Raw genomic sequence first — 27,285 nt, forward strand, 5'->3', positions numbered from 1 at the left:
ATAAATTCAAAAACAAAAACAAGATGAATTGGAGTAAAAAGAAACTAGAAGCACAAAGTCCAATTAAAAACAGTGTAGATATTGAGGCATCTAGGTGGCTCAGTCGGTTGAGCAACCAACTCTTGATTTTGGCTCAGGCCATGATCCCAGGGTTGTGAGATGGAGCTCTGGGTGGGGCTCTGTGCTGAGCATGGAGCCTGTTTGGGATTTTCTCTCTCTTCCTCTTTCCCTCTCCCACCCCCTGCTTGCCCACATGCTCATTCATGCTCTCTCTCTCTCTCAAAAAAAAATAAATAAACAAATAAAATAAAATAAAATAAAATAAAACACTGTAGATATATAGGGGTATTAAAAGCTTGGATTGAGAAATTAACAGTGGACTTGGAAAGAATTAGACAATCCAAAATTTCAAAATAATTTTCAATAGGAGTTAGCAACTGAAATATTTAGGGAAATCCAGGTTAACTCTCTTAATTTGGGTTTCTGAATTTAGTTTTAATTCTACTTCCTAGCTTCTTGGGTTGTGGTTTCCTTGCCATGAAATGAGGTGATTGGCTGTTAATTTCTAGTCTAAATAGTTCTAAAAGTCTTTTAATCTGAAAAAGAAAGCAGAAGTAAACCAAACAATTTGACTTTGGAATAAACACTATCTTTTGTTCCAATAGCTAACAGGTACTCAACATGGTTCTCAAGCTCTAAAAGAAGAATCATGGAAAAATTCAGTCTTCCTTAGACAGTCAGTGATAGTTTAAAATCTGCATTTGAAAATATTTTCCTCTCTACTAACGAAAATCGAACAAGTCCCCACTTTCCTATTTTACATTGTGTAAATTTCAAATACAACATCATTGAAGATTAACTCGATTTATTTCCTTATCTATTACTCCCTGTAGAATAATAAAATTGTTTTGTAGATCCATGGATAAATGTATATTTCCATGTCATGACTTGTTTTAGAATAGTACTTTTCATGTCTATTATGTCATTACAAACAGTAAATAAAATATTCTATATTATATACAGCTAAATATCCACAACAGTGAGAATTTATTCAGCTAAGGAAAATACATTATATAAACTGGCAAACATGAGCTGATGCTCCCTGTAATCACTGAGCCATTAGGTTGGAACCGGCCCTAGCAGCATAGATCTAACCATCAAGAGCTCACAGACTGGAAAGAAGTCCACTATGGAGTAACACTTGTTCATAGAAAGTGCAGGCTATGTGACAGACACTGTACGTGTATATAGAAATCTAGCCTTGGCCTAAAGCCTCAACACAATTTTAGAACTCACTAAGTACTCTGAACTAAAAATAACAAATCCAAAGCCTAAGAATCATTGAAAAACCAAACAAACCAAACAACCTCCTAAGGTCACAAAAAGTGCTATTTTAGACTTGTTCTTTAGTTCCTATGTCCAACTTGATGTTACCCTCATAGAACTCTACATAAAGAAAAAAATGTCTTTGAAATCCTATTTGGTGAGGTCCCAATAGTTTATTTTTGCTTTTATTTCCCTTGTCTCAGGAGACATATCTAATAAGAAGTTGCTATGGCTGATGTCAAAGAGATTACTGCCTGTGTTCTCCTCGAGGACGTTGATGGTTTTCTGTCTCATATTTAGATTTTTCATCCACTTTGAATTTATCTCTGTGTATAGTGTAAGAGGAAGCAATATAAGAGACCCTCTCCCAATTTCATTCTTTCACATGTTGCTGTCCAGTTTTCCCAAAACCATTTGTTGATGAGACTGACTTTTTCCCACTGGATATTCTTTCCTACTTTGTCAAAGATTAATTGGCCATATAGTTGTGGGCTCATTTCTGGGTTTTCTATCCGTTCCATTGATCTTTGTGTCTGTTTTTGTGCAGTAACACACTGTCTTGATCACTATTGCTTCATAATATAACTTGAAGTCGGAAATTGTGATGCCTCCAGCTTTGCTTTGCTTTATCAAGATTGGTTTGCCTGTTTGGGGTCTTTTGTGGTTCTATATAAATTTTAGGATTGTTTGTTCTATCTCTGTAAAAAATGCTTGTGGTATTTTGATAGGGATTGCATTAAATGTGTAGATTGCTTTGGGTAATATAGACATTTCAACAATATTTGTTCTTCCAATCCATAAGCATGGAATGTTGGGACTTTATCAAAATAAAAAGCTTCTGCACACTGAAGGAAGCAATCAAGAAAACTAAAAGGCATCCTATGGATTGGGAGAAGATATTTGAAAATGACATATCTGATAAAGGCTAGTATCTAAAATATATAAAGAACTTATAAAACTGAACACCCAAAACAAATCATCCAGTTAAAAAATGAGAAGACATGAATAGACATTTTTCCAAAGAAAGCATACAGATGGCTAACAGACACATGAAAAGATGCTCAACATCACTCATTATCAGGGAAATACAAATCAAAACTACAATGAGAAATCATCTCACACCAGTCAGAATGACTAAAATTAACAACACAGGAAAAAACAGGTGTTGACGAGGATGACGAAAGGGGAATTCTCTTACCTGTTGGTAGGAATGTAAACTAGTGCAGCCACCCTGGAAAACAGCATGGAGGTTCCTCAGAAAGTTAAAACTAAAACTACCTTATGATCCAGCAACTGCACTATTAGGTATTTACTGAAAGGATACAAAAATACTGATTTGAAGGGATACATGCACCCCGATAATAGAAAGAGCCCAAATATCCATTGACTGATGAATGGATAAAGAAGAAGTGGTATGGTGTGTGTGTGTGTGTGTGTGTGTGTGTGTGTGTGTGTAATGGAATATTACTCAGTCATAAAAGAGTAATATCTTAACATTTGCAACTATGTGGATGGAGCCTGAGAATACTATGCTAAGCGAAATAAGTAAGTCAAAGAAAGACAAATACCATATGATTTCACTCATATGTGGAATTTAAGAAACAAAACAAATGAATATGGGGGGAATAAAAGAGAGGCAAACCAGGAAACAGACTCTTAATTATAGAGAAGAAACTGAGGGTTACTGGAGGGGAGATGGAGGGGAGGGTGGGTAAATAGGTGATAGGTATTAAGGGGGTCACTTGTGATGAGCACTAGGTGTTGTATGTAAGTGATGAATCACTAAATTCTGCACATGAAACTAATATTACACTGTATGTTAACTAACTGGAATTTAAATAAAAATTTGAAGAGAAAAAAAAAAGAAATCCTATTTGGGTGGGCCCAAGTCATAATCTTGTTACATGTTGGCTTTGTGAACTTGGATGACACCTAATTCTTTTAACTTCAGCTTTCTCATCTGGTAATCTAACATAACTCATTGAGAATGAGAAGTTTTATTATAAAAACAAATGTCACCTGTGAGGGAGGGTCTAAAATAGGTTTTAACAAAGCCATACAATTAAATAAAACCAAAAATCAATATGGTAATAAAAAGGGCACCCTCTGGCTCCAAAACATCCATTTAAGTCTGCTCATTCTGCATGGCCTCATGTCTGTTATAGAATGTCTTCTATGCTGGAAAAACTTGTAGCACCTGGCCAGGGCCAAAGGTGGCCTTCATTACCGGCTATTAACTGATTTCTGTTTCTCCATGGCTTCTGAGTCAAAGTCCTAAGGGACAACAGCTATTTACCAACCAGTATGAAAACATTCCAGTATCTTAACAATAGTAAATGCCATAGTTGTGTGACTTTCTAGATAGTGGATACAGCAGATACATTTACTTTGCTCTCACAATATTTTAGCTGGGTATTGGTTTATTTTCTCTCAACACTTGGAATATATTATTCCATGGTCCTCTGGATTTTATTACTGCTGTTGAGTAGTCTGCTGAGGGTCATCATTACCATAAATGTAATATGTTTCTCCTCTTGGGTTCTTTTTTAAAGTCTTTATGACTTGGGTTGATGTTTTTCAGTTTTGATATGATGTATCTAGATATAATTTTTTTTATTCTCTTGAGGAATTACATTTTCCAGATCTGAAGATTCATATCTCATCAAGTATTGCTACTACTTCAGGTATTATTTCTTTCAATATTTCCAAAATTCTCTTGCTTTTCCTTCTGGAACTCCTATTATACTTGCTCATTCCATATTCGTCTGTTAACCTCTCATATTTTCATCTTTATACTACATCTTGGGTCACTTTCTCAAAAATTTTTTACTAGTTCATAAGTTCTCTTTTTTGTCTTAAAAAATACTCATTTGTATCAAGTTCATATATGCAAATAGTTTAAAGTATCAAAGAGGCAACCGCTTTAATTTTTTTTACTGATTCCTTTAGTTATGACTTCATCACTAAATAATATGGTTTTACTGCTAGTTCTTGATTTTTCAGATGTGGGTAGTATTTCTGTTATCTATTTCTATCTAAAACCACACCAAAACCTAGTGTCTTCAAACAATTTGTTATTTCTCAATATACTGTGAGACAATAGGATGGTTCTTCTGCTTTGTATCAGTTAAGATGCTGGACAACCAGAGGGCCTTAAATAATGTCACTCACATAGCTGGAAGTTTGTCCTGACTGCCAGCTGGAAGTTTAGCTGACATTGTCAGCCAGAACATTTTAGCTCTCTTCCACATGGTCTCTCTATGGCAGCTGGATTCTCAGAGTCAATTATATGTATATATAATTATTTATATATATTATAAATATAATATATAGTAATATATTATATATAGATAATATATAAAATATATTTTTTATTTATATAAATATATATGTGTGTATTATATATATAATTATATATAAATATATATAATTATATATATAATTGTAATTATATATATAATACACACATATATATATATATTAGGACTGTTATGCCTTCTTAATTAATTTGCCTTCTTATCATTATGAAACATCCCCCCGAAGAGGCTCAGAAAAAGTCTCCCCAAATTATGCTACTGTGACATGGAGATCATGTTGAACTAAAGGCAATCAAGTCCCAGTGGCCTCACGAAAAGCTCTTTACCACTGCCTTATCTATAAAAAAGAAGTAAAAATGTCCCCATTTGTGGGGAAATTCTGCAATTATAAAGGAAATTTATAGTGGAAAGGGGGCCTGTACCAGAAAGAGATCTATTACCAGAGATAATTTTTTACATAAGAAATTTATGTGCATAACAGGGCAAGATTTGTTTCCCAAACATCTCCTACTCTCACTTTCCTATGAATGGTCTTCCTTCCCTTTGTAGCCCCAGACCTCGACACCTTTCCTTAACTCAAGATGTTACAGAAACCTCAATTTCCTGGCTGCCTTTTGAATTTAATATCTTTTAAGGGCTCCCATACATATGTTATTAAATTTGTTTTTCTCTTGTTAACCTGTTTTATGTCATTTTAATTGTTAGACCAGTCACAGAACCTAGCAGGGTAGAAGAAAATTTTTTCCTCCCAACACCTTCTTATCCCTAGTAATGCTCCTTATATTGAAGTCTAATTTGTCGGATATTAATATAATCACACAAGCTCTGTGGTTAGTATTTGTGTGGTTATATCATTTCTCATCCTTATTTTATTATTTTATTTTATTTTTATTTTTATTTTATTGAGAAAGTGCTAATGGGGGAGAAAGGCAGAGGGAGAGATGGGGAGAGAGAGAAAATGAGAATATCTTAAGCAGGCTCCACACTCACATAAAGCTTGATCATGACCTGAGCCGAAATCAAGAGTCAGACACTCAACTGACTGAGTCACCCAGGTGCTCCTTTTCATCCTTACTTTTGTTTTAATATAGTTTTTTGATGTTTACTTATTTTTGAGAAAGATAGAGACAGAGTGTGAGTGGGGAAGGGGCAGAGAGATAGAGGGAGGCACAGAATCTGAAACAGGCTCCAGGCTCTGAGCTGTCAGCACAGAGCTGGATGCCGGGCTTGAACTCACTACCCGTGTGATCACGACCTGAGCCAAAGTTGGATGCTTAGCCTACTGAGTCACCCAGATGCCCCTCATCCCTACTTTTAATCTGTTTTCATATTAAAAGTGCATCACTTGGGAATGACATATGGTGAAGACTTTTTTTTTTTAATTAATAGTCTGAGAAAACAATCCCTAACTTTTAATTGTTGTGTTTAGCCCATTTAAAGTAATTATTTATCTGGTTGGTTTAAGTCTACCATCTTGTAATTTGTTTTTCATTTGTCCTATCAGTTCTTTCTTCCTTTTCTCTCTTACTGCACTCTCGGATTGAGTTGTCTATTTCCTTCCTTTTAATATTCCCTTTTACCTCTTCTTTAACTGTATAGCTGTATGTATTTGGGGTGGGTGTGTGTGTGTGTGTGTGTGTGTGTGTGTGTGTGCCCTATTTATTGTGTCTTCTAGTGATTGCTCTAGGGCAGTGGTTCTCAACAGGGGAAAATATTGACTCCCAGGGGGACATTTGACAGTGTCAGAATAAATTTTTGGTTGTCACATTGGGAAAGGTGAGTGGAAATGGCATCTAGTGAGTAGAGGCTAAGGATGCTGTTAAACATCTTACAATGCACAAGCCAGGCCTCCATGAAAAAGATGATCTGGCCCAATATGCTGAGGTTAAGAAATCCTGCTTTAGGTATTATTGTATGCATTCTTCATTAACCACAGACTACCTTGAAATTATATTAAAACACTTCTCTATTAATAGAAGAATGTTACAACTGTGTATTTCCACTAACTTCTCCTTTCCTTTGTGCTACCTTTATTTCACTTCTCAGCTACAACTCCTAAAACACATTGTTACTTTTAATTTTTGCTTTATAAGGTCAACTGTCCTTTTATTTTTTTTAATGTTTGTTATATTTTTTTAAGTTTATTTATTTTGAGAGAGAGAAGAGAGAGGATCCCAAGCAAGTTCCACGCTGCCAGCATAGAGCCCAATGTGGAGATCAATCCCATGAACCATGAGATCATGAGCTGAGCCAAAGCCACGAACGAGTTGGATGCTTTAACAGATTGAGCCACCCAGGTGCCCTAGCTGTCCTTTTAAAAACAAAACAACAAAAAAGTATATTTATCTACATTTCTAGTGCTCTTTATTCTTTGTAAATCTGAGTATCCATTTGGTTTCATTTTCATGCACCTGATGAGCTTCCATTGGCCTTTTTTGCAGTAAAAATCTGTTGTAATGAATTCTCTCAGTGTTTATCAGAAAATGTCTTTATTTTGCTTTCATTTCTTTTTATTTTTTTTAAATTTTTTTTAATGTTTATTTACTTTTGAGATAAAGAGAGACACAGAGGCATGAGAAGGGAGGGGCAGAGAGAGGGATACACAGAATCCAAAGCAGGCTCCAGGCTTTGAGCTGTCAGCACAAAGCCCGATGTGGGGCTCAAACTCACAGACCTCGAGATCATGACCGGAACTGAAGTCAGACACTTAACCAAGTGAGCCAGCCAGGTGCCCCTATTTTGCTTTCATTTCATTTTTCATTTCTGAAAATTATTCACCCTAAATGTAGAATTCTAGGTTGACAGTTGTTTCCTTACTCCCTCCCTCCCTTCTTTCTTCCTTCCCTTTTCTTCCTTTCTTTTCATCCTTCCTCTTTCTTTTCCTTTTTCTTTCTCTTTAAAAATATCATTCCACTGTGGCTTGCATTTGTCCTGAGAGATCAGATGGAGTTATTGTTCCCCTATATTTTTTTTACCTCGGATTTTTTTTTTAGAGATTTTTCTCTTTATCTTTAATTTTCCACAATATAGGTATGATACGCCTAGGTGTAAATTCTTATTTATCCTTTTTAGGATTTGTTGAAATTTTTGGATCCATGTTTGAATTTCCTGTCAAATGTAAATAATTTTTGCCATTATTTGTTCTTCAAATACTTTTTCTACCCAATTCTTTCTACCACTTTTGGAACTCAAGCACAAATATGTTGGACCACTTGATATTATTTCATAAGAAGATGACACTGGTATTTTTTCTCAATCCTTTTTCTCTCTGGATTAATTTCAACTGAACTGTTTTCAAATGTGCTAATCCTTTCTTCCATCAAACCTGCTGTTAAGCCCAATTGATACATTTTTGAAATTTCTGATATTGTATTTTTCAATACAATTTTAAGTTCCAAAATGTATTTGCTTCTTCTTGATGTGTCTATTTATCTCCTGAAATACCATGTATCTATACCAATTATGTCCATATTTTCTTGTATATGTTTTCACATGTTTATAGTAGTTGTACTCATGTTCTCAACTAGGTCTAATAAATGGGTCTTCTCCAGGTCTTTTATTATTAACTGTCCTTTCCTTGATTATGGCTCCCATTTTTCTGCTTATTTTCATGTCTGTTTTAAAAAATTAATTTATATTAAATGTGTGTAAAACAACAGTGAAAACTAATGTATAATTTTTGTTCCATTTTGATTATTCCCAGAGTACAAGGCTTTTCCTCAGCTAGGGTGAGAGTGATTATTCAGATTCTTCCAAGAGTCATGTTGAACACAGTCAAGCCATGTATATACTGTATATAAAGTTTTAACTCACCGGTAATTAGCCTTTGATTTTTTTAAAAAGTATTTGAGCTGGAAGGGAGTACTTTCAGAAAATTTTGGCTCATCTTCAGATTCAATTTTAGGAGGACCCAGAGTCCAAGCACTGCAAGGATGCAGAGAAATACACAGTTTGTCACAGTTTTCTAGTCTTTCTTCCATTGCTGCTTTCTTGGCAATATTTGGGTGTAAGTGGCATGTGGAGAGAGGGCTGCAAAGGTAATTTATTTTCAAATCTGGAGCTTATTCTGGTTTTCTATTGCTTCATCACACATTACCCCAAATTTAACAGTTTAAACATTTGAAATGAAGATATTTGAGTTGAAACAAAACAATAATATTTGAATGTTTGTTTGGGGTGGGGAGGGGCAGAGAGAGGGAAAGAGACCAAGCAGGCACCATGCTCAGCACAGAGCCCAACATGGGGCTTAATTCCACAACCGTGAGATTATGACCTGAGCCAAAGTCAAGAGGCAGACACTTAACAAACTGAGCCACCCAGGTGCCCCACAATATTTGAAATAAAAAAATATTTTATTATGTGGATCTGGCTGCAAGTAACCTCAAGAATTATCTTGAGGTGTTTCCAATCACAGGCCTATTGGTTGATATCAACCGTTGGTATCACTTGGGGTGACCCAGACCATCTCCACACACCATGTCATATATGGACTCCATACACTGCACTCACAGCTGCAAAATCATGGGTCCTAAAAGGACCAGACAGAACTGTATCACTTTTATGACTTAGTCTCAAAACTCACATATTATTTCCACTATTGTTGCAAACCTGATGAAATTCAAGAGGGATCATGGACACTACCACTTGATGGGAGAATGTCATCAGATGCGTCAGATTTCTTCCAGATTCTGGTATCTCTCACAAACCCACACTGCTGCCTAAACCTTGGTTGGTTTCTCCTCATTACCATCTTTGCTGGACCAATTCTTCAACGGTCCATATTTAGCCCAGGTATCTACTCCCAAGTAGGAAGCTGCTGAAGCTTTTTGTTCATGTATGAACATCTCATTTCTCTGAAAATTAGTTCATCTAGGCTTTCTTCTATTTATTGTTCCTTGCGGACTTCATAAAAAAATGAGTTTAATTTTGTTGAAGTCTTTGTTACCACATGCCTTTCATGTCCTATATTTTAACTAGAAGCAGAAATCTCTTCATTCATGTTTAATTTCAATGTCTATATTTTTCATTTCAATTAGTTGTTTTAATCAACTATCCTTTCATATTTCCTTGTTTTCTTTTTTATGACATTAACTATTTTAAACATGCTAGGGGTGCCTAGGTGACTCAGTCAGTTAAGGGTTGACTTGGGCTCAGGTCATGATCTGACAGTTTGTGGGTTTGAGCCCCGCTTCAGACTCTGTGCTGATAGCTCAGAGCCTGGAGCCTGCTTCAGATTCTGTGTCTCCCTCTCTCTCAGCCCCTCCCCTGCTTGTACTTCTTTCTTTCAAAAATGAATAAATATCAAAATAAAATTTTTAACATGCTTATAGCATGATTGCTTTTTATATTTAGTGTATAAAATTCATGGTTTTGTTTTTCTCTGCTATTCCATGTGTCTGCTTTGTACCATAGTAGTTCATTTGTAATTTGTGATTGCAAGCTCATTTTCAATGTGGTTTTATATCTATGGAAATCCTGTGAAACTTAGATGGAAAGTATGTATGTCTTTCTCCTTCCCCTAGTGAATGTTTTTGCTTTGCAAGAAATATCAAGAGTATCAATGCCTCAAAACCACTTTTTATGTTAACTTCTTAGCCTGGGGTTCCAAGACTGAGGTTACTGTAAATCCCAATTTCTTAATAGAAAAAGAGCCATTTTTTTTCCTAACCCAGCTTTCACCAATATTAACAAACTTGCTTTTTATCTCCTACCCTTCCTAGCCCTACTTTCTGATGGTAGAACTGGACTCAGCAGAATACCTTTCTCTTTTGCTGGCAGGTTCTATGTTGAGATCTTCCAATAAGGGTGCTGAGGAGACAGTGCAAGACTCGAAAAGGCAACTTAATTCTTTTTTTGCTATTTTGTTCTCCATGTAATGGCAAGTGGATCAACAGGAAGGAGTCCTGGCAGTGGTTACCACAGTGGCACAGCCCTCCTACTCCAGTGGTAAGTGCCCCCCAGTCCACAGAGGTGGGTTCACTCACAGGCAGACACCTTCCATCTAGCTTCTCCATTACCAGAGGAGCAGGGCAGGTTTCTATGGCATCCACAGTCTTCTCTGAGGTCTGAATGTGCACTTTGTAGGGCTGTCCTCTAAATGGCTAAATTCCTCTTCTGTTCATTTTCCCCTCAGTCCCAGGGGTGATGGCTGCTCCCAGCAGTACCTACATCTGTTAGAACTTGGTTTCCTTCTAGCATTAACCACCATTTATCTGTTTAATAATTTCTCATGTTCCCTGTTCAAGTTACTAGTTCAGTTTCTGACCAGGCAAGAGAGACCCGAAACAAATTCTGCCAATTGGAAACACTCCATATTAATTATATAACTGTTCTTATTAGTTCCTCTCTTTGTGAAATGTAAATGTAGGGTGAGCAAAAAAGGAAGCAAATTACTTGGTGTATACTGTAGTCAGTGACACTGACCAACTAATGAAGCTCATCACACATCCAAAAGTCAGAAGGAATGGGACATTGGTGATTGAGCCATAAGTTAAGTAATTTCCCCTTGACTTTCCCTTTTATCTTCAAGCGTACCCTTGCACGCCTTCGTTCTTGGAAAATCACTTAAATGTTCAATTTAGTTATACAAATGTAAAGTAAAAGACCATTACAGAAATAAAAGCATTTGAGAGCAGTGATTTTTAAGGAGCTAATTCACTCTGTATAACAATGCAAAGGTTGTTTGTATTATAGGCAGAGTTGGTTCACTTGGACTGTTTGTTTATAGGAATGTTTGTTTTTTAATATGAAATTAAGCTGTGATGTGCCTACAAAGTGTTACTTATCATTAAGGAAATATGCTCTTTGTTGAGCCATTATTGAGCACTAAGGAGCTGTAACCAGATTTAATACACCTACATTTTCACTTCATAATGTACAGAAATAATGTACAAAAGAACTAGGCAATGCTGGATCAAGTTAAACCTGGACTGGACTATTCTTTCACATATTATTATTTAAAATCGAATATATAGGACTTTAGGACCCATAATGATACCAGATTATTGTATTATGAGACCGTTCTATTTATGTTCCTAAGGCAAATATTCCTAATTGGTAGGGAGTAAGTTCTCCCCATAAGCCAGTGAATGGCCTTATTTTCAGTCATCCTGAAAAGATGCAGATCATGGGACAGAAAGGCCTAGGAGATGGAAAACACGTTCCTCTATGTAGGCCACAATATCCTGGAGCCTTACTTCAAGCAGTGGTGTGGAGTACATTTAAGTGCAGGTCTAAGAGGCAGAATTTTGAAAACCCTAGTGTTTTTCACAAGATTCCAGGATATAGATACAAAGGAAAAACTTGTTGAAGAAAATCTCCTTCAATCTGTATAATAATAACAGCTAATATTTATATTATATTTAGGGTATTATAGTTATAGTATGGCATATAATGTACATTGCAAAAAGTATAGTGTAATCATATTATACTAAGCTCTTATCATTATACTAAGCACTTGCTTTTAATATTCTACTAAGCACTCGATTAAATGCTTAATCACTTAGGGGCACCTGGGTGGCTCAGTCACTTACGTGTCTGATTCTTGATTTCGGCTCAGGTCATGATCTCACAGTTCTCGAGATCAAGCTCTGTGTTAGGTATGCGCTGACAGCATGGAGCCTGCCTGGGATTCTCTGTTTCCCTCTCCCTCTCTGCCTGCCCCCCTACCACTTGTGCTCTCTCTCTCAAAATAAATATTTTTTTTAAACGCTTAAATAATTTATACTGACAACAAACCCATGAGGTAAACTTAATTGTCTCATTATCTACATTTTATAGCCATCTTATCTGGTATCCTGTGTAAATTTTGGTAATCTAAACTCTGTTCCAGTGAATTGAAAGAATGGATTTACATCCATGTTTGGACCACTATGGTAACAGAGAGCACAGAATGCTCCCCTAACCCCCAGAGAAACATGATTGTAGCAGCTGATCTCAAAAAAGCAAAAAGCAATTAATAGCCAATAGAGGAATTCTGAGCAAAGAGATTCATATTTGAAACTTCACAATCCAGACGACAACTAGAGGTACAGATTGTATCCTGATCGACTGCAGTTTCCATGAGAAAAACTTCTTCCTCTGACTTCAGAATAAACCACTAGAGAGAAAGGAACTTTGCAAGGGATGAGAAAGGAGAAAAGTCCTGCTACCTGGAAGGTGGGTAGATGGCGTCTCTAGCAAGCTGATATTAAGTGGCCATCACTGTAGATAATTTGTGTGTCTCTTACTGGTACATTGACTAGTCTGCTGGGCAAACTGCCATTTAAATGATTTCTCTAGCTGTGATAATTAAGCATAAAAATCCTACCAGAATATACTTGACTATTGTCTTTATTGATTCCATAACCATTCTCAAATGCAGGTTTGGAGATGCAATATTGTGCCATGGCAGAAACACAAGACTTGTGCTCATTTTATTGGAATCCACCTACATTAAAATCCTCATCACTTTCTAAATGTCTGCATTTGTTATCAAACTTAACCAAATTGGCTATTAATTAATCCTTCCTGCTGATAGGCCAGATTAAAAAATTTTTTCTCCAATTACAGGTGTTTCAAATTATCATTTAAAAAAACTGAAAAAAATACAAGGAAAAAAATCTCCCAAATCCACAATCTTGCTAATATTGTTATTTACCAATTTTTATTTTCCCCTAGGAATATATGTAAGAAAGAATGTATATATGTATTTGAAAACATATGTGCTTTGTTTTAAATATGATTTGGAACACACTATATATATAGTTTTCTATCCTGATTTTTTTCATACATCAGCAGCATTTTGCCATGCTATTAAAGCTTTTTCAAAAAGTATTTCACATGGTTATGGAATAAGACCATACCAGCAAATTTAACCATCCTTCAATTGTTGAGCATTTACTTTCTTTCTGGCTCTTGACAAATATTTCCAAATGATTTTTCAGAACGAATTTCACTGTCCCCCATTCAGGACAATACTACTTCACTGTACCCTTTCAAAAACTGAACATTTTTATTAGGAAATTTTTGTCAACCTGACAAGTGAACAGTGACTTTCCTTTGTGTTTTAATTTGTATTTTTTTAGATTAGTGAAGCCCATTTTTTAATGTTTTAATCATTTGCACTGACTCTGAGGATCGTTCATATCCTTAACTGAGTCCAGATCTACTTTTAATAGAGGTTTATAAAATGTCTATAGTTGCATTAATTGTGGTGTCACATGCAGTTGTAAAAAAAAAATAATACAGAGAAATCACTACATGTATCCTTTACCCAGTTTTCCTCAATGGTAATATCCTGCAAAACTATAACACAATATCACAAACAGGATACTCACATTGACACAACCAAGATACAGGTTTTCCATCACCACAAGAATCCATTCTCTACTCCCTGATCCCTGGCAACCATGCAATCTGTTCTCTGTTTCTTTAATTTTGTCATTTCTAGAATTATACAATATGTAAGCTTTTGATACTGGCATTTCAATTCAGAATAATCTTCTGCAGATTCACTTAATATGTGTGTGTCAATAGTATGTTCCTTTTTGTTGCTGAGTAGTAGTCCATAGCTTTCTTTAAACATTTATAGTTGAATTTTAAAGATTATTTCACTAATAAATTTGCTTGATTATGGGGACTGAAAGAGGGATAGAAAGTATGGTTGCTATTCAATAAGTCATTCAGTCATTCCGCCAATATTCACTGATTGCAAACTAATAGGCCAAACATATGCTTTATGCACTTGGTTACAAAAAACGACCAAGACCCAAATAAGGTCAAAATTATTTAAGAGGCAGTTCTAAAACTGAAACCTAGGTCGGTCTAAATTTCAGGAAACAAGAAAACGAATAGCTCAGAAACGATTTTTTCATTAGTAACAATTTTCCTAGATTAAATTACAACAGGCTAAAAATAGACATAGTTTTAAAAAAGCACTTTATGCAATGGACTGGGAGTTTACTAATCCACGCCTCAGATGCGATTTTAAGGCCCAAATCAAAAACCAAGTTGTACAGGAACACTGGAGAATGCAGACCAAGTCGCGTCAGAGTAGCTATCTCTTCGCATCTACTACAGAACCCAGCAGCACGCTTGGATTGGCAAGGCGTGGATTGATGTCCCTGAAAAACCATAGCCCTCGAACTGATTTCCTCTGGACCACTACCACCTCTCCGAAATGATCTGAAATTCTGATTTTAAACAAAACAAAAAGAGGCCGGTAGGGCACCATTAAAAAGTTTCTCTACAATATTGACAGTACGGAGATAGAAACGCAAACTAGAGACCAGAAAAGAAAAAATTCCTGGTGCATTCAAAACTATTTCAATCAGTCCCCTGACTCTATTTGCCACTTACGGTGCAATATTAACTAAACCTAAGCACACAACACACAGAGAAGTGCCCCTTCTCATACCCGATGACTTCTGGCCTTGGGCTCTAGGTAAGCCGCTCACAAGGCTTTGGTACAAAGTTCAAAGGCTGAGCCTTGACCGTTGCGACGCGCGGAGACGCTCGGGACCCAGACGCGGGAAACGCAAGGAGAAAAGGAGACTTCTAGTTAGGTCAAGGTCCAACAAAACAAACATCCACACCCAGGAATTGAACTAGCTCCAAGGCAGAGGCTGCGGACGCGGGAGCTTGTGGAAGTGACGTAAGAACCGGTGGCCGGAGGAGGCGGGGCCGCAGAGGGAGGGCACCCTATTGGGGCCCGGGAGAGGGCGGGGGTGTGGCAGCGTCGGCGGCGAGGCGCTGGCCTGGGTGCTCGGGAGGGCGGGGTCTGGGTGCGCGACTCGCGGGGACTGGCTTCCTTCAGCGGCTGGAGGCGGTCACTTGTGCTAGGCTGAGGTCCTGAGGCGAGCGAGGGGCCATGCGGACAGCGAGGGAGTCCAGATCGCGCAGCCCGGCACTCTTCCCTCGAGCGGCAGCGACTCGGTGGCTGCTGGAGTAACCGCTGCCTTTGTTCCGAGCGCCTGTCCCAGTCTCTCACGCCGTTGCGCGCCGGCCGGCCCGCCCTTGGTCCCCGAAGCCTCATTCGGCTCGTGCCGCGCGGATGCGGCTGCCGGGCCTGAGTGTGGGCTTTGAGCGGGAGGAGGAGGAGCGGCGGCGCCTGGGCGGCATGCGATGGGGAACTGCTGCTGGACGCAGTGCTTCGGGCTCCTCCGCAAGGAAGCGGGGCGGCTGCAACGTGTAGGAGGCGGTGGAGGGTAAGCCCGCTGGGGGGAAGGGCCGAGCTCCCACTGGCTCCTCCCATTCTGCCCCTTGCGGGGAACCCCCTTCACTGTCTCCGTTTCCTCCCTCCCCCTATGTCTTCAAGTAGGCCGGGAGCCCCTCAGCCCGGCGTCGAGCGGGCTGTCGTAGTGGAGGCCCTGGTCGAGAGGTGTCCCCCAGGGGAAAAGCTAGAGAAGGGGGCGGGTGTCGCTCTTGCCGCCTCCAGCAAGACTCCCTCCGGGCGCGATGTCACGCGGGGAAGGAGTCGTGGTAGGCGTCTTCTCTGGGAAGCATGGGGTACTCTCTACGAATGGGCAGAACAGGCTTCACAACAACCCGGACACACCCTACGTTGAGTTTGGGCTGATGCCAAGGGTAATAGCTGTGTATTTGATCCTCCCTTTGGCTGTGACAGAGCCGCTGAGAATCTGGCTCCAGAAAGTTGATATCTCAGAGGGATTGTTAGTAGAAGTCATTTGGATGCTGTATGTAGTAAAATAAGGTTCCAGACATTGAGTAACTCTTTGACATGTGCAAAGACTTGCCGAATTGCTGGGTTCCCAATAGGCATTCGGATTCTTGGTACTGATAACAAGAGGAGCAGTGTGTGGCTTTTCCGTATTAATTCTTTCAGTTATTTCCAGAGGAATGCTAGACCCTAATTGCTACCTATAAACTCTGTAATACTGAGGAAATCACAGTCCTTCTGAACCTCACGTCTCTTGATTAAAACTGGCATATGCATAGGTTTTTCTATTCACACCATCCACAGAATACTAGAATTTCATTATTCCATTTTTGTGTTTTTATTTCTTACAGTGTTGGAAAAAAATTAGAACAAACTCCTTTGAAGTTGGCTTTGTTGTTGTTAAATGTTTCCCAGAAATTCAAACTTAGAATAGAAAATATGAACCAAGACGCTTTATGTAAGGAATAAGCCTTTTTGCACTTTATGGAACAGATTGCTAAATTTTCAGTCTCTGTCTCATTGAACCAACATTATTAGGTAATAGGGTGTTCTGAATACACGAACGGGAAGCCACCTGATTTATAATTTGGATCTTTTGGCGATGAAGATCTTATTTATATATGATTCACTCATTGGTTCGTCAGGTGCATATTCTTTGTGTTCATTGCATCACATACAAAGTAGCCAAGGTTGTGCACTAAGTAGTCTGAATGGAAAGGTTAGGATTTAAAGATTTTGTGCCTAGTTTAGTATCTTGGTTTCCCTGACTTAAGGGCTATTACTGTCAAAGGGGAACATGACAGCTGTTTTTATCATGTCAGACATAATCCTGTAATTTACTCCTAATTTTTGTGTGCAAGTGCACCAATATAGTTAAATATGCTTAACTAGGTTTGAGTAAGGACTGGAAGCCACAAAATCTCTGGCTTTGTTAATATTCTGTTTGTATTTGTGTTGTGGTGTGTTAAACTCTAATTGTAGAAATAGGGTCTTATGATCTAATTGGGTAAGCAGAAATCATTTGTATTTGATTTTGGACACTGTGGTGTCTGGAGTTTTTGTTTTGATCTTTCATTATGATTTTACAAACTAATTATGTTTTCCTTAGAGTGTAGCATTAAAATTGTAGATTTTACTCCCCAAGCACCTAAGCTTGGCAGCATAGGGAAGGGGCTGGGGGAAATCAGTGAAATCAGTGTGTTAATTGTCAGTTGATATGCCATAAAAACATAATGGTTTGATCTGTTTTCCTCTGTTATGGGCAAAACTCCCTGAACAAGCAAGTCCTATTGAAGGAATGAACTTCTGTGGGTGTGGACACTGTCATCTAAAACCATATAATGGTGATATCAATACTTTTTCTATCAATCCATAAACGTAGATTTGGACAAGACAGTACCCTTATTTGAGTATACTGATAACTTATTGTTTTACATTAATTTTCACATTGTTTTAGAAGCTTCTAGTAAGCATGCAGAGACAAGTGGATGTAGCTAATTGTTATTTACAGAATAAAGTTGCACTTTGCCTCTCGTTTTAGTTGCTTTTTTTTAATCCCCTGGTAATTCTGATTTTCTTTTTGGTATAGGTTTAGATAATTAACTAATAGTTCATCTGAAGATGAAAAATTTAGGGAGTGATCGCAAAAACTTGATTTAATTTATATTTGTCACTGTAGTTGTCATAGGTAGGAAAAAACTGGGCTTTCTTAGACTGTTTTAAGCTGGACATCACAAGGATGCTTTATGACCTAGGGCCTTAGCCTCATAGATTCCCCAAGGTTATCTCAAAGTCAGATCATTCAGTATTCATTACCCAGTTTCAAAACCAGAATACCACTGATTTTGTTTATAAAATATTAGGGAATTCTAGTATTTTATATTCTAAGATATCTGTCAACTAGTCAAAATATTAATATCAGCGTTAAGATATGTCATAAATATTGCTACTAATAAAATTATTTGGTGATTAAAGCAGAGGGAGTAAAATATCTTTAAGGAATAAAATTTAGACATCTTAATGAGTCACCCTTTTTCACTGTAGGAAGTTTTGCCCACCAACACATTCCAGAGGGCTCCACCTGCTGGTCAATTCTTGGGCAGTACTGGAAATCTTTTTTGTATGTACTTTTAGTGTTAGTTTCTTTCTCAAACTGAAGATCCAGTTATGTTTTGTTGTGTTATATCTTAATTACCATTTTTATCTTGCCATATATTTCCGAACAGTGGTTCCAGTTAAGATGTACAATAGGTTTTTTTTAAACTATTTTTTAAAGTGTATTTATTTATTTTGAGAGAGAGTGAGAGAGAGTGCATGCACAAGCAGGGGAGGGGCAGAGAAGCAGAGAGAGAGAATCCCAGGCAGGCTCTGCACTCTCACCATAGAGTCTGATGCAGGGCTCAGACTCATGAATCAAACCGTGAGATTATGACCTGAGCTGAAATCAACAGTTAGACGTTTAACCCACTGAGCCACCCATGTGCTCCAAAATGTGCTGTGGTTTTATATAAAGGTATGATCATGTTTTGTATCCTTTATATTTAATATTTGTTGGCCTTTTGGCTTCAGCCACAAAGTTGCCTCAATTCAGGCAATAGTTTACAATGATCAGCTGTTTTCTTTCCTGGTAAAAAATATTTTAATAATAGCTGCCAACATCTGATTACTTCCTATGTGTGCAGGTTCTGTTCTAATAACTTTACATTATCTCATTTATTCCTTACCACATTCTTGTGACAAAGGTAAGTACTATTACATACATTACAGATTGAGAACTGAAGTGTGGCAAGTTTATCTTACTCAAGATAGCTAAACTGGGATTGAGCCCAGGTCCCTATGAATTCAGAGCCTTTACTCTTAATCACTAATAGCTCACGGCTTTTTATTTTGTAGGTAATGTATGCATATATCTTAACAACTTGACTCTTTATTCTGTATGATAAACTGTTCTTGAAACTATGCACTTGACCTCTGCAACATCACTTTTATTTTCCTGCTTCTCTGCTGGCTGTTCTTACTCTGCCTATTAAGTATGGGATTTTTCTCCTTGTTTTCTGTGCTTTATTTAGTTCTCTTTACACATAAACCCACCCCTGAAGAAATTTCATCCATTCCTATGATTTCCCAACCACCAACACTTCCAAATCTCATGTCTTCTGAACAGACCTCTTTTCAAGGGTTCAGCACTGTATTTTCAGCTGCTAAGTGAACAGATACACTTGGATATGTGAAGTCTCCTCAAATCAGCCTATCTAAAATATCTAATATTGCAGGAAATATCTAAAATAGTATAATTTCTTTCCCCCAAGGTTTCTTCTTTCACTGCTTTATGAATTAATTCCTTTAACAGCTGCACTCACAGTTTTCCAAGCCACAGACTAAACTTCACAGTCTTCTACCTCTGTCTCATCAGCTAAGTCAGTCTCTTCTTTATACATATTGAATCCATTTCCTTTGTTGGTACTTTGCCTTAAACTTTGTCTTTTTTATCGCCAGGTCACTGGCTTCTTGATGGTTCTCCCTGTTGTATGTTGTATACATACATACTGTCATACTTCAGTCCATCTTCCCTTTTTGTCATTGGAGTTAGGCTTTCTAAAACTCATACTGGATCATACTAGGCCCTTACTTAACCACTTCCTGTGTGTCCTATTTCCTACAGCTAAATTGCTCAGCCTTTTTCCCCTTCTCTGAGAGATGATGAGATGCATGGCAACAGCTCAAATGTGCAACATAATGTCTGCTCAAGATTATATGTAGTCTCTGCATTTGCGTAAAGAGTGTAATCTCAGTATTCTCTCACTCAGAAGATAATATCAGAATACAAATCAGTGAGAATAATATAAAAAGGAAAACAATAAATTAATTTCAAAAAACAACTCATTCATAAGCCTTAATATCTTAACTTTTTTTGAAAAATGATAACCTTCCATTGAGAGTAGTATCAAATTTAAACTCCCAAGATAATTTTAATCTATTTTACCAGCCTAATTGTGTTTTCCAGTTATATTTTTCTTAAAATATGCATTAAAATTGTAGATTTTACTTCCTGCATGCATGACCTTGGCAGCATAGGCAGGGAAAACCAATGAAAGTATTCTCTGCCATTCTTTCACTTGCCACATCCCCAAATTCCTAGATACTAGATGGACTATATGCATTCCTGTTTTAAATTACAGTGTTCTCTCATCCTTGCCTTTGTGTGTGTTATTTCTTCTTTTCCTGTTCTTGGTGAGCTTTTACTTATTCTTAAGTATTACTGTCTTTTTTTTTTTTTTTTTTTTTAACGTTTATTTATTTTTGAGACAGAGAGAGACAGAGCATGAACGGGGGAGGGGCAGAGAGAGAGGGAGACACAGAATCGGAAGCAGGCTCCAGGCTCCGGGCTCCGGGCTATCAGCCCAGAGCCCGACATGGGGCTCGAACTCGCGGACCGCGAGATCATGACTGAGTCAAAGTCCGACGCTTAACCGACTGAGCCACCCAGGTGCCCCAAGTATTGCTGTCTTTATGAAACCTGCCCAGCCCCCTGAGACAATGTTACCTCCCTGAGGAAATAATATTTTCTCTAGGCTTCAATCTGCTTTATAAGGTGAGCTTTTTCTGTAAAGGTCCAGATAATAATATTTTAGGCTTTGCAGGCCATAGGTGCAGCTTTTTTGCCACTACTCAGCATTGCGGTTTTAGCACAAAAACATAGATAATATGTAAACAAATTGCATGTGACTGTATTCTAATAAAACTTCATTTTTCAGAAACAGCACTGGGCCAGATTTGGCCCATTGACCATAGTTGTCTGACTTCTAGCATAAAAGGTGATATGGGTTGAGAGCTCCTCAAGGTCAAGGATATGCTTTATCTCTGTCTACTCTCAGTGTCTCATGTTTGTTGAATAAATAACCAGGGAGTATTACTTATGTACTTGTAAGATATAGAAAACAATGTTTTCTCTTATCCTTTTTCTTTTAGGTAATTGTCTAACTTTGGCAAAAATGTCACTCGTTCACAGAGTTGAACACATATCCTACCAGTTTTACATTGATTAATTAAAAAAAAAAAAAAGACCATAGAGAATACTAATGAGAATATTTCATCATAATACATGTTGCTAAAGTAGTAATCAATAGTGTCATTGAGAGATTCCGTTTGGTTTTCTGCATGTTTGTCAGAAAAATATACAAGTATAGGACATTTCTTTTGAAATTTCAGGAGTTAGGAAGGAGAACAGTAGTAGACTTAAATGGATATGAATTTCCTGAATATTCTGTATTTTACCTTAAAGACTCCCCAGGGCTCTGAACCTTACTCTATTCTTTTTTAATATATTTTCCGTCTTTAATGTACTTTTCCTTGGTGATGGCATGAAGACACATGGCTTTACCTATTACCTGCATACTAATGAGCCCAGTCATCTCAGTATTAGCTCTGAAATACGTAATTACCCACTGAGTATTTCCACTTGGATATGAAACATAACTTCAAATTCAGTTTGTAAAGCTGAGCTCATCTTTCTTCCCTTCTCACAGCCCTTTCCTCAATTTTCTATTTTTTATTTTTTAAAGCCCCAATCATTTCTTTTACCTTGTGCCCTACCTCGTGAGTGGTAAACACTGTATCGTCACTTAAAGCCATGAATCTAAGAATCATATTCAACTCCTCCCTTTCAATCACCCTACAAATATGGGTTGTCATGTTCTGTAGATGATACCTTCTGAATTGCCCTTACATCTTTCCAACTAATACAGCCTCCCTGCCTTAGAACAGACCATTCTATCTTCTGGATATTTGTACCTCTACCCTCTCGCTGATACCTTTTTGAGCCTATGTCTCATTAATCTGAAAAACAAAGAGAAAGAAACACTAAACCTTACTTAGACTCCTACATCTCCGGCTAGCTACTACCCTATTTCCTGTTCTTTCCCTTTAACAACCTAAAGAATTATCCAGTCTTGGTATCTCAATTTCCTCACTTCTCACTCAGTCTTCAAGGCAAGCTAAATGTTCACTTTCCCTGCCACTGCTGTGTTTGTTGCCTCTTTCTGCCCCATAACATGAAAACAGCCATCATAATCCAGTGGGTATTAGTAATCTTTGCTGTACTTCACCTTTTAGCTGCATTTGATGCTGTTTGCTCCTCCTTTAACTCCTGTAATTTCATACCATATTTTCTATCTACCTCCCTGGGTAGTGGATTTAAATTGATCTATCTTCCCTATATCCTATGAATGTTCATTTTCTTGTTTATTCCTATGTTTATGTATTTTGAGAGAGAGAGAGAGAGAGAGAGTACTAGTGGGGGACAAGGGCAGAGAGAGAGAGAGAGAGAGAGAGAGAGAGAGAGAATCTTAAGCAGGATCCATACTCAGTGTGGAGCCCAGTGTGGGGCTCAATGCCACGACTGTGAGATTGTGACCTGAGCCGAAATCAAAAGTTGGACACTTAACTGAGCCACCCAGGTGCCCCTGAATGTTCATTTTCTTCACCTTTGTCATTAAATGTTGGAGTCCTTAAAAATTAAATTAGATTCTTCTGTACCTTCCTTAAAGTCACTAACCTAGGAGCATCTATGACACTATTCCCCCATCATCTCACATTTCTTAGTCCGTCCCCCAAACCAGATTTTTTTGTACCTCCTAGTTTTTCAACGCACCTATTTCTTTCACCACTGCCACCTTAGTCCAGGCTTTCATCATTTCTTGCCTAGATTTTCAGTACCATGTGGTAAAACAACACTCTTCCTAATTCATTATTTTCTGACACTACTTTATTCCTTCATAGCACTTACCACTTCATGACTTTGTAAACTGTCTGTCTGTCTAGTATCCGTTCCCCTTTAACAGAGTATAAATTTCATGAACTCAGGGACTTTGATTTGTTTATTCCTATACATCCAGTATACAAACAGTGCTTGCCACATATTAGGCACCCAGTATATATTTGTTAACTGAGTGGGTAGACTGCCAGCAGGTCTACCCACATCTATTCCTGATCCTTTTCAGTAGCTCCTATATTTTGGAGTCAAAGTAACAATAAACGCAAATCTGTGAATAAACACCGCTTAAAATTCTTCAGTGGCTTATCATACTTTTAGGATAAACATTGAAATCTTTAATGTAGATTTCAAGGCTTTGCATTATTACTTCAAGGCTTTTGTGGGGAGGTGGTACTCATCTGTGTCGTACACTTCGTTGCATCCATTTCTTCCCTTTTTACTTAGGTAGCTCCTACTCAGTCATCTTTTAGACGCCAGCTCGAGGATTCTCCCCACAGAAGTCTTCCCAAACCACTTCCTACCCTCAGTGGATAAGTCTTCACACCATCATGGAATCATCATCCTTTTCTTCTGAGCACTTCTTCAGGTTTTTACTATACCTGAAATAGTGTGATTATTTGGTTAATGCCTGTTTTCTGCTTTCAGTGTAAAGGAAGGAGTCCATGTCTGTTTTTGCTCACCATTGACTGTTTAGCTCCAAGTTCTATGCCTTGGATAGAAGGTATACAGGCATTAAATACCTGTTGACAGAATTAATGAGTATGTTTCTTAAATATATCTTGCTCTTTCATTCCCCCTTGCCTTTGGTAACTGCTACTCTCTGAAACGCTCTTTTTCACTACTTGGGGCCTGGCTGATCCCTCCTCCAGCTGATTTTTGATGCCCCTCATCTGAACATATCCCTGTCAAAGCATGGCAGTTGTTAATTTACCTGTGCATCTACCCTGTTAGACCCTAAGCCTCTTGGGTACATGGGTAAGTTTTTATTCACTTTTGTGTTTTAACTACAAAGCTATGTCTATCATTCAGTAACCCAGGGAGGTTCAATTATAATTAGAAAATTCAATATCATAGATACATAAGTAGCAACAGTTACTGAAGAAGAAGGTGGTCAGCAATTTCACATGCTGTGTACAGATTGCAGAGGATGAATGAGAAAGAACCAAAAGACCAATAATGCTCCTTCTAGTTATTAGTTTCCTCAGGCCCCTCTTAAAGGGCAGTGACCCTCATATAATGCATCTTTTTTTACCACAATGCTATGAAGCTAGAAATCAACCACAAGAAAAAAATCTGGAAAGACCACAAATGCATACAGGTGAAATAACATGCTACTAAACAGTGAATGAGTGAAGCAAGAAATCAAAGAAATAAAAAGTTACCTGGAAACAAATGAAAATGAAAACACAACAGTCCAAAATCTCTGGGATGCACCAAAGCGGTTTATTTCATTTTATTTTATTTTTATTTTTATTTTATTTTTATTTTTATTTATTTTTATTTTTAAGAGAGAGCTTGTGCAGGGGAGAGAGAGAATCCCAAGCAAGCTCCACACTCAATGTGGAACCAACGTGGGTCTTGATCCCACAATCCTGGGATCATGACCTGAGCCAAAATCCAGAGTTGGACAATCAATTCACTGAGCCACCCAGGCACCCCAACAAAAGTGGTTCTAAGAAGGAAAGTTATAGCAATAGAGGCTCACCTCGAGAAGCAAGAAAAATCTCAACCTTACACTTAAAGGAATTAGAAAAAGAACAATACACAATACACAAAGCCAGCACAAGGAAAGAAATAAAGATTCGAGAGGAAATAAATGATATGGACACTAAACAAAACAATAGAACAGATCAGTGAAACCAGGAGCTGTTTGAAAAGAATCAACAAAATTGATAGACCTCTAGCAAGACTCATGAAGAAAAAAAGAGAAAGGACTCAAAATCACAAATGAGAGAGGATATAACACCTAACAAACACCACAGAAATACTATTGTAAGAGACTATTGTGAAAAATTATATGCCAACAAATTGGACAATTAGAAGAAATAGATAAATTTCTAGAAACCTATAACCTATCAAAACTGAAGCGGGAAGAAATAGAAAATTTGAACAGACTGATTACCAGTAAAGAAATTAATCAGTGATTAAAAACAAAAAACCTCCCAACAAACAAAAGCCCAGGACGAGATGGCTTCACACAGGAATTCTACCTTTTTTTTTAATGTTTATTTTTGATAGAGAGGCAGAGAATCCCAAGCAGTTTTCACACTCTCAGTGCAGAGCCCAACTCAGGGCTGGATCTCACAAACCTGAACGAAAATCAAGAGTCAAATGCTTAACCCACTGAGCCACCCAGGCACCCCCTACCAAACATTTAAAGAAGAGTTAATCCCTGTTCTCCCAACTAGTTCACAATATAGAAGAGGAAGGAAAACTTCCAGATTCATTCTATGAGGACAGCATTAACCTGATAGTAAAACCAGATAAAGACACCACTAAAAAAAAGAGAACTACGGGCCAATTTCCTTGATGAACATAGACACAAAGCCCTTTAAAAAATGCTAGAAAACTGAATTCAACAATAAATTTTAAAAAATTATTCACCATGATTAAGTGGGATTTATTCATGGGTTACAAGTGTGGTTCAGCATTCACAAATCAATGTGATATAGCACATCAATAAGAGAAAGGATAAAAACTGTATGGTCTTTTCAATAGAAGCAGAAATGCATTTGACAAAGTACAACATATCATGATAAAAACCCTTATCAAAGTAGATTTAGAAGGAATATACCTCATAAAGGCCTTATATGAAAAACCCACAGCGAACATCATACTCAGTGGGGAAAAACTGAGAGCTTTTCCCCCTAATACCGAGAACAAAACAAGGATGTCTGCTCTCACCATTTTTGTTCAACATAGTACTGGAAGTCCTAGCCACAGCAATCAGAAAACAAAAAGAAATAAAAGGCATCCAAATTAGTAAGGAAAAAGTAACTTTCACTATTTGCAGATGACATGACACTGTATATAGAAAACTCTAAAAGACTCCACCAAAAAAAAAAAAAATACTAGGACTAATAAATGAATTCAGTAAAGTGTTAGGATATGAAATCAATATACAGAAATTGATTGCATTTCTATATACTAATGAAGCAGTAGAAAGAGAAATTAAAGAAACAATCCCATTCACAATTGCACCAAAAATAATAAAATACCTAGGAATAAACTTAACCAAAGAGGTGAAAGACCTACACTCTGAAAACTACAAAACATTTATGAAAGAATTCAAGAAGACTTTAAAAAATGGAAAGACATTTCATGTTTATGGATTAGAAGAACAAATATTGTTAACAAATATTGTTGAAATGTCTATTGTTAAAATGTCAGAAGCAATGTGCACATTTAATGCAATTCCTATCAAAATACCAACAGCATTTTTCATAGAACTAGAACAAACCATCCTAAAATTTGTATGGAACCACAAAAGACCCCAAATAGCCAAAACAATCTTGAAAAAGAAAAGCAAAACTGTATCACAATTCCAGGCTTCAGGTTACAAAGCTGTAGTAATCAAAACAGTATGGTACTAACACAAAAATAGACACATAGATCACTGGAACAGAATAGAAAACCCAGATATGCACCCACAAGTATATGGTTAATTAATCTTCAACAAAGCAGGAAAGAATATCTGAAGGGAAAAAGACAATCTCTTCAACAAATGGTGTTGGAAAAACTGGACCACTTTCTTGCACCATACACAAAAGATAAATTCAAAATGGATTAAAGACCTAAATGTGAAACCTGAAGTCAAAAATCCTAGTAGAGATCACAGGCAGTAATTTCTCCGGCATCTGCCATTGCAACTTCTTTCTAGGTATGTCTCCGAAAGCAAGGAAAATAAAAACAAAAATAAACCATTGGGACTACATAAAAATAAAAGGCTTCTGCACAACAAAGGAAACAATCATCAAAACTAAATGGCAACCTACAAAATGGGAGAAGATATTTACAACTGATATATCCAAAAAAGGGCTATATCCAAAATATATGAGGAACTTATAAGACTCAACACCGAAAAATATAATCCAGTTAAAAATGGGCAGAAGACATGAACAGGCATTTTGCCAAAGAAAACATGCAGATGGCCAACAGACAACATGAAATGATGCTCATCATCACTCATCATGAGGGAAATGCAAATCAAA

The 27,285-nt window shown here is 37.4% G+C and overlaps 1 protein-coding gene across 2 annotated transcripts in view; it reads left to right on the top strand.

The window, feature by feature from the left end:
- Positions 1-15,351: 15,351 nt before the first annotated feature.
- The window catches only part of AP1AR (adaptor related protein complex 1 associated regulatory protein), a 39,449-nt gene continuing 27,515 nt past the window's right edge, over positions 15,352-27,285 (top strand). The window contains exon 1 of one of the 2 annotated variants that reach the window (XM_060654414.3): positions 15,352-15,829. In XM_060654414.3, coding sequence (XP_060510397.2) covers positions 15,747-15,829 — 83 coding nt within the window. In that variant the 5' untranslated portion in view covers positions 15,352-15,746. The remainder of the gene's footprint in view (positions 15,830-27,285) is intronic. The other variant, XM_060654413.3, reaches the window with a different exon arrangement.

The sequence above is a fragment of the Panthera onca genome, chromosome B1 (genome assembly GCF_046562875.1).
Source record: "Panthera onca isolate mPanOnc1 chromosome B1, mPanOnc1 haplotype 2, whole genome shotgun sequence".
Taxonomy (NCBI): Eukaryota; Metazoa; Chordata; class Mammalia; order Carnivora; family Felidae; genus Panthera; species Panthera onca.